This window comes from Apteryx rowi, unplaced genomic scaffold (assembly GCF_003343035.1).
Source record: "Apteryx rowi isolate R43461 unplaced genomic scaffold, aptRow1 scaffold_253, whole genome shotgun sequence".
In the NCBI taxonomy this organism is placed as follows: Eukaryota; Metazoa; Chordata; class Aves; order Apterygiformes; family Apterygidae; genus Apteryx; species Apteryx rowi.
Genome location: NW_020448897.1, coordinates 453,727 through 463,700, shown reverse-complemented (window position 1 = coordinate 463,700; position 9,974 = coordinate 453,727). Strand labels below are relative to the sequence as shown.

The window sequence follows — 9,974 nt, the reverse complement described above, 5'->3', positions numbered from 1 at the left end:
CGCAGCAAAGCCGCCCGGCCCCAGCGCCCGTGCGCGGGGCAGCCCCGCGCCCGCGGGTCGCCCCCGCGGAGCTCGCGAGGCCCCGCGCAGCGCGGCCGCCGCCCGGAGCGGGCCGAGGGCAGCGCGGGGAAGGCGCGCCCGGGCTGTGCGGAGCGGGCGGGGCTCGGCGGCTGCGCTGCCGCTCCGCAGCCCTGCCCGGCCCGCTCGTTGCACCTGGCCACGTCCCGCCAAGGCCCGGGAGCAGCAGGCTTTCCGAGGTGCCGCCTGGCCTTCCGACGGGCCGCGAAGGGCAGCCAGGCCTTGATCGGACGGGCTCCGAGCAGGCACGGACGTTTCATCCGAAACATCAGTAAAAATCCGCCGAGCCTGCAATTCGCCATCCGAAATGTAGCCTCCCTCCCCCACCCCTCTCTGTTATTTAATATAAAATGTATTTTTAAGCACCCGCTCGGATAGCATCTCGCCAATATTTATATTTCCACGTTGCCTGGCATCCACTGTCCCACATTAGACTCTCCTTCTCTCTCCCTCTCTCTAATCCTGCCACTTTAAATAGATGAATTAATAAAGCAAATGAGGGTCTAATAAGCTGACTGTCCTGCCTATTGAGGCAGGGGGAGAGAGACTAGAAAGTGCGCCAAATTTGTTTGCAGTGGATCAAGGCTAGCCGCCTTTGCTTCACTTTCTTTATCTTAATTCCGACTTGAAAAGATATAATTATCTAGTTTGAACAGAGCTGCTATCAAATCCTTCTCTAGGCAAGGCAGGGGAGAGCTGGAGTGGATTGCAGTGTTCTGAGCCGCTTGGTGCAGCCGGAGATAGGGAGTAATGAAGTTGTGGAGTCCTGAGATACAAAGGGCATTAACCTCATTAGCATGAAACCTTTTCTTCTAACCATTGTGGGACCCTTTCAGACTCCTAATCCCCCCTATTTTCAAAGCTTGGTTTGTAATAAAGCTTTTAGGGTTTTTTTTTTTCAAAGCTAATGGCATTCTCTGAAGATTTTATTGCTGTTACGCTACATAGGACGCTTAATTTTTTTTCCCTCTCTCCCTCTCTTTCCTCACATTTTTTTTTTTAAAAAGAGGGGGGGGGAATATATGGTTCCTGCAGAAATAAGCCTTTTATCAAGATGGGAAACAATTTCTAGAAAGGCCCAAGTCTGCTGTTCAGCGACGATCCGTTTAATGTTTGCCTATTTGCATGGGTTTGAAGTGGAGCGCAAGCTAACTTAGGCGAGTTAAGGTGAAATGTGCGGCCTGCTTCATTTCAAGATCTGCACAATCAGCTGTTTAAGGAGGGGGGAAATGTAACGAGAAGTTTACCTTGGGAATAGCTCTGCTAAATAATTAGCCTAGGTTTAAATGGAAGGGACTGCATTGCGACATGCGTCCTAACCCTGCCTCGGCCTCTCTCATATTTGTAGCAGTAATGAATGGAAAGTCACCAGGATTGTATAAGGAGCAATGTTAAAAAAATAATAAAATCGGATTTTTTAAAAAAATTTTTACATAGTACCCGATAGAGCCAACACGTGCACAGAATGTCTAATCTTAACTTTTCAAGGCAGGATGTTTAACAAAGCTCGTATTTTCGCCGTGCATTGTAACTTCGCCTTATCACAGTGTAAAGGGTAGTCAGATTGTCCTAAATTATGTCCAACTAGCCCCCCTGGATCCACGGATTAAGAGATTAAAGGAGACCACTGGGCAATGCCTCCTCTTTCCCCTTCATATTCCTGGTATGATAATTGCCTAAACTGATTTGCACTTTCACAAAAGCTTGCAGGATTCTTTGTAGCTCGAACAGAGCAGACGAGGTTTCTCTATCAATGGAAATAAAACTGATTAATGCAGTCTATCAGGCTAAGGAGCAAATGAAGCATGAAAAAACAACTGTGTACCCCCAGAAAACCAGCTAGTTTCCTCAAGGACCCATAGCAACTTTTTTCCCCTTCTTTAATGTTAGAGCTTTATGCCGTACCCAGCCAGAATCGTTCCCTTTAGTAGCGGGGAGAGCAGCAGCTGAGGTGCAATGTTTGCTCCCCAGAAACTGCTCCTCATGATAACGACCGGGGTGGGGGAGTGGAATTTAAAAGAAAGGAAAAATCCTCCCCGCAAAATAAAATACATATTTTTGAAAAGGAATTCTCCGTTGTACCAGCACTTTCCCTTTCAGCGGACTGCGGCTGCTGAAGACCAAATTGTTTAACTCTCCTATTACGAGTCGGTTTGCACTTCAGGTTGTAACCAGGGAAGGGGTTGGGTTTGTTTTGGTGTTTTTTTAAGGTGTTTATTTACAGCAAGTGGGTCTCTGCCGCTTATTTTTAGAGGTCTATTTACAAGCGAGTGAATTCATTAAGAAAATGCGCCTATCGCCTCAGGAATGCGCTGCGTGGTCAGGAGAACGCAGGCTCCGACCGCACAAAATTAGCAGCTAAAAATACGGGGAAAACTATCAGTTTCCGAGAAATTTGGGGGAGTGGGAAAATATATTGCTTAACATTTTAGGGCATATTGATAAATCTTTATTGACAAAATATTGACAATGACATACTTCTTGGAAGTATATAGTGTGTTAGAATTCTAACAAATTAAACACAAAACACAAAAATATTTACATTCTGTTATAGAAGACATGAAGGAAACATTTGTCACTTTTTTTAGTAGCTCTATAATCTCGGAATAATATAAGGTCAGTGCTTGAAAATTGCCCCAATGAAAATGGCTATTAGGAAAAAAAAAAATTAATCGGCGATTTTAAGTCCCTTTTTTCTGCATCCTCCCAGCTTGGGAGGTATCCCCACCACCAAACCTGGTCGCTGGGTTTGCGCTTTATTTATTTTTAAAAATAATCATCATCCAGTTTCGCAATGGGGATTTATTGGGGGGGGGGGTGGATAATAGATTAGATTAGATTTTTCTTTTTGGCAGCAGAAGTCATTACCAGCCCCAACCCCCCCCCCCGTCCCTCCCCTGCCCCACCGTGTTTGTCCACTCGGAAGGAACACTATGCTTTGTTACCGCTACTTCATTTAGCTTTCACAAACACTTTGACGCCAGAAGTTATCATAAAATGTTTACAGACTGCACATTTCTCGTATAATAAAATTAAAAAGCACACAGAACCTGTCTTAAAGGGAAAAATTACAATTCATTTTTGTCTTTAGGAACGGGGTAATTTTTTTCCTTTTTTTTTCCTTTTTTTTCTTTTTTTTCTTTTTTGCCCAGACGGCTTTACACATGCAATTCAAGTTTCTGAAACAGGTGTGGGTTTTGGCTGCTTATGGAAATTTTTCTTTTAAAGACGGAAAAAACTGTGAAGTGCAAAATGTCCTGTAAGTTGGAATTTTTGTTTTTTTATTTTTTCTTTTTTAAGATTTTTTTAATTTTTTTTAATTTTTTGACGTAATGTTTTTTAAAAGTGGACTGCGAGAAACGGAATACCTGTCAATCACTTCGTCTCGGTGGTTTGCCTTTGACTGACAGATCCCCTTTGCCAGAGTTGTGCCAGCAGTGCCACAGTTTGGACCTCTTGCAGTCTCGTTCTCGCTCGCTCTCAGCTGCCCTCCTAGTCGGGAATCGCATTTTGTTGAAGATCTCGGTGTCCCTTCCCCTCACCGCCACGTTGGTGTGTGTGAGCCTTTAACACTTTCTGTTGGTCGGTTGGCTGGCTTGAAAAGTCCAAAAGTGCCAGTTTTTAATCGTCCGACGTGACGTCGATTTCTTCTGGACTGGCTTGTTTAGTGGCGATTCTCCACCGGTTAATATGATGAGTCCCTTTTTTCTTCTGTTGTGAGTCTGAGCCTTCCTCTTCCAACTTTTGCCGCTTGAACTTTGTCCTTCTGTTCTGAAACCATACTTTTACCTGCGGGGGGAAAGGCACCGGGCGTTAGTCCACCGCCTGCCCGGACACGGGTGCTGCCCGGCGCCCGCTGCCCTGGACGTGCCCAGGGGCTCCGTGCGCTGCTGGCTCCGTGCGCTGCCGGCGCCGTGCCCGGCCTGCGCCGCGGCCCAGCCTGGCGGGGGGCGAAGGGGGCCTGGGCCCGGCGCTATCCGAGCATCTCATGGAAAGGGACAGGCACCTCCGCCTGTGCCTGTCCAGGCATCTACAGAGCAAACACATGCACACAGGTATACATGCCTCTGTGTCGACGTGCGTGCGTACAGATAACTATGGAGAGTCATCCAGATGCCTGTGTATAGATCCACACTCCGTAGACGTGCTAGACATACGTGTGTCTGCGCGGGCACCCACACAAACCCCGACAGGGTTAGCGAGCGCATATCCGGATGTGCAGAAACACAGGCACTCGCTGCCTCCTGTGCACACCTCTGGCACAGGGGCCGGTAGGAGCACGGACCCGCCGCCTATAAATATGGATGAGTTTCCTGTATATTGCCCGCATGTTGCGCCAAGGATCTAATGGAGGAAAAACAAAAGGTCGATTCGAGGCGAACAACTTTCAAAATTCAAACACTGCCGTCGGGGAAGCGGTGGGCAGGGGGGAGCCACCCGCTCCCGCCGAAGTGTCCCGAAGCCTTCAACATCTGGAAAGTGCTCCCGGGACCGCTGCAGGAGAGGCCGAGCCGGCCCGGCTGCGAGCCGCCCCGCCGCTCGGGGGGCCCCGGCTCCGGTCCCGGGCCGACGCGGGCCGGCGCAAAGCAGGGATCGAGGCGCCCAAAGAACAGCGAAGGCCTCGGGCTTTGTAACGGGCGGCGGGATAGAGGCGGGAGGTGGCGGGGAGAGATCTTTTCCTTTCGGAAAATAGAGTAAAATGGAACAAAAAGTTCCAGCATTAAAACTTTCGGCGCTTCCCTGAGCGGCTCCTCCGGACTTGCCGTCCAGGAGCAATCGTATTAAGGCGAAACCTGTAAGGGCCGTCATAAATGCCGCTCTGAATTTGTTCAGAGCCGAATAAATCTGACTTAACCATCCGGCAGCTGACTTCAGTGCTTTAATTACAGATAGTATTGATCTGGGAGCTATCTCCAGGGTTGGCCACGCTCCTTGTAGCGGCCAAAGGTAAACAATTTTTTTTAAAGCAGTTTAGACTCTGGTTCTGTCTGAAAGTGCCTGATAAAGGCCCCAGCAAGGGGGGAAGAGGGAACTGGAGCATTTTAATAAGCTGGTTTAACCCGCTTCGCTGCCTCTTCAGAACAGAGACCTGCCTGGCCGGACACACATCTCTGCTGCATTTTCATATTCTCCAAAAGTCCCCCATTAAAAAGCTGAGCGGGGAACAAGGGGTGAGTTTAATTTGCTTTTAGTTTGCTAATTGAAGGGGAGGACGGTTCATTTCTGCACGCTGATCTCCCAAAAGAGAGCTCATTTGTAGGGGACTGGGGGTTTGACATCCGGACAAAAGACCCCAACCAGCTTCGGAATCAAGCAGCACAAAGACCACCTTAAATACAGCTTTCCAGTGGAAATAAGCCTGTGACCGGTCCCTTGTTCGGAGAACCTCATAAAAGTGGCGATCCCTTTTTATTGTTTTGTTGGGGAGACATTTTAAAACAAAAGCTCCAACCTCTTTATTACTTCCCCCACGAAAAGGAGTTAAAAAAAAAAAAAGTGTTACAACTTAATCCTCCCAGAGAACGCTCTGTTTACTGGGAACTTTGAACTAGGCTGCGGCTGGGTATTTTGTTTTTTTAAAGTACAGTGCCACATACTGTAGCAAAGACAATCCCCATTTGGAGCCCTCTTTTTACCAGTCTCCTGGAAAGGAACAAAACAAAAACCCAGCGCAACAACAACAACAACAAACCCAAACCCCGGCCTCTCTTCCGGCGATGAGAAAACCGCATGAAAAATACCCTTGCCGTTGGCCCGGCGGCGCGGCGGCCGGGGATCCCTGCCGTCGGGGGAGCGTGGGCCGCGGCCCCGAGGGGGCTTCGGCGGGAGCCCGCGCCCGCGCCCACCCCGCCCGCGCGGCCCGTCGCTCGCGGGGGTCCCCGCGCCGCCGGCGGGAGCCGGCCTCGAGGTCTGCGGAGACCCTCGGTCGGGACACGCGGAGCAGAAACGCGGCATAGTCTCTGGTTGTCCCTCCAAACAGACAACCGAAATAGTCTCCGGTGAACTCTTGGACCGCAGCCAGCCAAAGGGGGGGGGGAAGGGGATTCCTTGTTGTTAATAATTTCGCTGCTTTTATTTTTGAACTTTATGCCATCATGAACTGGCTCCTTATTTCGCGGCTGCCGGACGCAGGGCTAGAAATGAGCGAAAAATCATCTGATAAGCTCTATTTCTGCCCCAGCATCAAAAGGGTTTTCTTTCCCCCCTTTTGTTTTTGTTTCCCACACACACACACTCCCGACACTCAACTATTTCTCAGAGTGGCACCAGTCCCACAGAAAAATGGTCAGGAGCTCCTTTCATTTGCAAATCGAAATTGTCGCTGCTACCCGCCCCGATCGGCGCGGGGCTCATGCTACCCCTCGCCTCTGCTGGGGTTTCTCCGGTGCGAGCGAAACCGCCTCCAGAGCACCGGAGCTTCCTATGCCCGGCGGAGGCCCTGCCGGCCTCCAACAAAGGCGATCGTTCCCGTAAACGAGAGAGGGTTTTATAATAATCAGGCACGTGGAGAGGCATGCGAGGAGAGACGCCTCACTCCACCCCATTGGATTAGATCTAGAGGCCTAAATTCCCAGAAAATTTGCCGGTATTTTTACCCGCATCTCAGGGCCGGCCGGCTGGTTTTCCGAAGGTGCGTCCAAGTACTTTCGCTTTAACCCCCGGCCGCAGATGCCCGCTCCGAGCTTTCCCCTTACCTGAGTTTCCGTGAGGCTAAGGCTGTGCGCCAGCTGTTTTCTCTCTGCTCCTACTACATAATGGTTCTTCTCAAAGGCATGTTCCAGTCTCAGTAATTGGGATGGGGAGAAAGCTGTACGGATCCGTTTGGGTTTCCTGGCCAGTGCATTGTGCAATAGGAAGCTCTCCGGGCTGGTTTCATTCCCTGGGTAACAGGGAAAAACAGAGATTAGCAACACACCTTCCCCCAAACCCACTCGAGAGGACTTTTTAGCGCAGAATTTATTTTCTCCCACCATTACCCGCAGGAGAAAATCTATTTGTTATTTTCAGAAAGCTCCTTTATTTAGTTTTCCTTCGAGAAATAGATGGAGAGAAGAAGTAGGGGAAGGAGAGGACTCCAGAACATCTGGGAAAAAATCAAATACTAAAACACAACCTTGGGAGCACTAAAAAAAAAAAAAAAAAAAAAAGTTAAAGAATTGGCCAGAGCCCGGCTGCGGAGTCTGCGGCTTCATCCTGCAGCAGTGCTCCTTTCCCTTACCCACCGTCATCCTCAACTCTTCCCTTGTCTGTTTGCTTATTTATTTCCTCCTGGCGCTGCGATCGGGGCTGAACCGAGCGGCGCGGTCCCGGCCGAGCCCCCGCCTCCGCGGCCGGCCGCGGCGCTCCGGGAGCAGCCAGCCAGCGCCTGCCCAGCTCCAGCCCGCTCCCTCCAGCCTCACCGCGCTTCCCTCGCCCCAAACGCCTGCCGGCGGCTTTTTCTTCTCTCTCCTTTTCGTTTTGCCGGTGTTTTCCCCGGCGCGGGGTTTCCCCGGCGATGCGGCGCACCGCGCCGCCGGCCTCTGCCCAATGCTCCGTCCGGGGTGGGGGCGCGGGGAACCGCGGGGAAACCAGCAACCAAACTTCGGGGAGGCCGCGGGGAGGAAACCCGAGCTTTGCAGCAGCGGGGAGGAGGGGGCAGCAGTCGGGGACTTTTTTGCGGGGCTCTCCCTCCAGGACGGCGCTCTGCCACTTCTCTGGGCCGGTCCTTACAAGGTGGCAAACACATCGAGGGTCTCTCTCGGTAAGTGCATTAAAAATCGTTGCAGAGGAGGGTGTGTTTGAAATCAGGCTGTGGCTCAACACCAGGACATTTCCGCCTTTCATCTACCGCTCTTTACCAATCGCCTGATGACTGTGACAAATAATTTGGTGAGCGAAACCTGTAATTTTATTCTGAGAGGGTAATAATCCATTTTGTATTTCTGTCCGCCTTGCTTCGGAGAGAGTCTCTCCTTTTCCAACCCGGGTGCAACGGCTCGGCTGCAGGAAGCCGGGGAATTACATACTGCAGGTGGTTTGTTTTCGTTCGGAAATAATAAATAAAAATACTCAAAGAGGCAGATAGATCCCTTCGAGCGGGGGCTGATTTTTTTTGTGTAACGAAAGAGATAGAAATTGGACCCATCAGAGGAGAAACCAGCTCACCCTTCGGAGAAGACGCTGCCGGTTGCAAAGGGTTAAACGAGGGGGTTTTTATTGATTGTGCGCCACTGGATTTGGTTGTTTTCCCTCAACTGGTTATTAATCACTCGGCAACTCGGAGGCTCTCCCTGCCTGCCCGGTCCCTCCACACCGAATCGCCCTCTCTCCCCTCGGCTCGCTTTCCCCCGCAGCCCCAACTCCTAGGGTTGCTCCTGCGCTGCGATTTTTTTTTCCTTCCCTGGGATTCGTTTCATTTCTCTGCGTCCCCACTAATAAGGGGGGGGACGGATTTTGCGCGGCGGGCGGGTGTGCCTGGGTGAGAGCGGCGCCGCGGCGGTGGCTCCCCGCGGGCCCGGCCCCGGCCAAGGCCCCGGCAGGCCGGCGCGGAGCGGGCACGGCCGCCTTCCTGGGGGAACACAAACTCGCTACCCCTCCATTCCCCCTCTGCAAGGCGGTTTCCTTCGCGGCACTTCTGTTGCTTTTCACCCACAAGAACAAAAATATCCACCCGGAGTACCCCTGATTTTAATCCCCGTTTCTTCAGAGGAAACAAACCCAGAAGCCACAGCCGGCCTTGCCTTCCTGCCTGCCCCCCTCCTCCAAGGGAAAGAAAAAAGAAGGGAAAATAAAAAACAAGAAGAAAGCCGAGCCCAAACCCCTCGGCCCTGACAGCTCCTGAACTTCGGTGGCGGGGAAGGCGCACACAAAAGACCCTCCGGCAAGCCGAGCCCGGAGCTCCGGCAGCGCGGCTGACCCCCTCTTCCCCGGGCAACCACCACCCAGCCGCGGGGACGCGCCGCGGGCAGACCGGCTGGGACTGGGGGATGGCGGGGCGGACAAGAGGGAAAAGAAAAGTTGCACGTACCTTGAAACCTGTGGCCCAGATACCGGTACCGGTGTATTAGCCAGGGGTAGAAGGTGGAGGGGTCCCTTTGCTGCGAGGCGAAGAGCGGGTGCGTGGAGTGCGAGGCGGGCAGGGGGTGGGCGGCCAGGGCATGGGGAGGGGGCACGGGATGGACCGGCACGGCCGGGTTAGGCGGGTGGGAGACGGCCTCTGCAAAGACCAAGTCCGGGTTGGAGTAGACCCCCCTGCCGGTGGAGTGGAAGCCGTTGAGAAAAGGGTTCATCGGGCTGGAATTGGCATAGCTCAGCGCCGCCGGCCGGATAGGATCCTCGGAGCGAGACGCGGGCAAGGGGCTGTCTTTGGCCACCAGCGACTCGATGGTGAAACACCGCTTGGGTGTGGGTTGAAACATGCTGCCGCGGCGAGAGTCCCCGACCAAATCTCTGCCTGGCTCTCTGGTGCGCGGGAGGCGATCCGGGGAAGTTTGCAGCAGGGAGTGACTTGAGGAGGGATAGATACACACATAAATAGACAGGGGCTGGAGGAAAGGAGGCAGCGGCAGCCAGCGGTACCCAAAAGGAAGACACACACGCACCACGCACACACACAAAAAAAGTTGCTGAGAGAAGTTTCCCTCCTGCAAGGAAAAGGCGGTCGCCCCCCCCCCYCCCTCCCTAAGTCCAAAGACAATCCATGGATGTGATCGGCCCCTTCACAAGTTGTGCAAACGATTTGTTAGTTCATGAGCCTAATTAGTGCTGGGATCACATAAACAGCTTCCTCTGAAGCCTGGTAAATGGCTTGATGATTGGTCGCTATTACTCGCCTTGAGGTTGAAGGGGGAGACTCTTTAAAGTGCGTCAGAGGGGAGGCGAGCGCCGGGCAGCGCCATCGGGAGGGATGGAGCCGC

At 52.3% G+C, this 9,974-nt stretch overlaps 1 protein-coding gene across 2 annotated transcripts; it reads right to left on the bottom strand.

The window, feature by feature from the left end:
• Window positions 1–3,227: 3,227 nt before the first annotated feature.
• EMX2 (empty spiracles homeobox 2) lies at window positions 3,228–9,759 on the bottom strand. 2 transcript variants are annotated; one of them, XM_026067067.1, is made up of 3 exons: window positions 9,086–9,759; window positions 6,774–6,958; window positions 3,228–3,867 (listed from the first exon to the last, which is right to left on the bottom strand). In XM_026067067.1, exons 1-3 carry the CDS (start codon window positions 9,474–9,476, stop codon window positions 3,700–3,702), a joined length of 744 nt encoding a protein of 247 aa, XP_025922852.1. In that variant the 5' UTR covers window positions 9,477–9,759; the 3' UTR covers window positions 3,228–3,699. The 2 variants fall into 2 exon arrangements, with proteins under 2 accessions (XP_025922852.1, XP_025922855.1); XM_026067070.1 differs by lacking the exon at window positions 6,774–6,958 and having other exon boundaries at window positions 3,764–3,867.
• Between the last annotated feature and the right edge of the window lie 215 nt (window positions 9,760–9,974).

Coding starts and splice junctions, on each gene's coding strand:
- EMX2 (XM_026067067.1), bottom strand. CDS start 9,476: ATGTTTCAACCCACACCCAAGCGGTGTTTCACCATCGAGTCGCTGGTG. Junction 6,959..9,085: donor TCTGGGCCACAGGTTTCAAG/GTACGTGCAACT, acceptor CCTGTTACCCAG/GGAATGAAACCAGCCCGGAG. Junction 3,868..6,773: donor TTAGCCTCACGGAAACTCAG/GTAAGGGGAAAG, acceptor TTCCCCCCGCAG/GTAAAAGTATGGTTTCAGAA.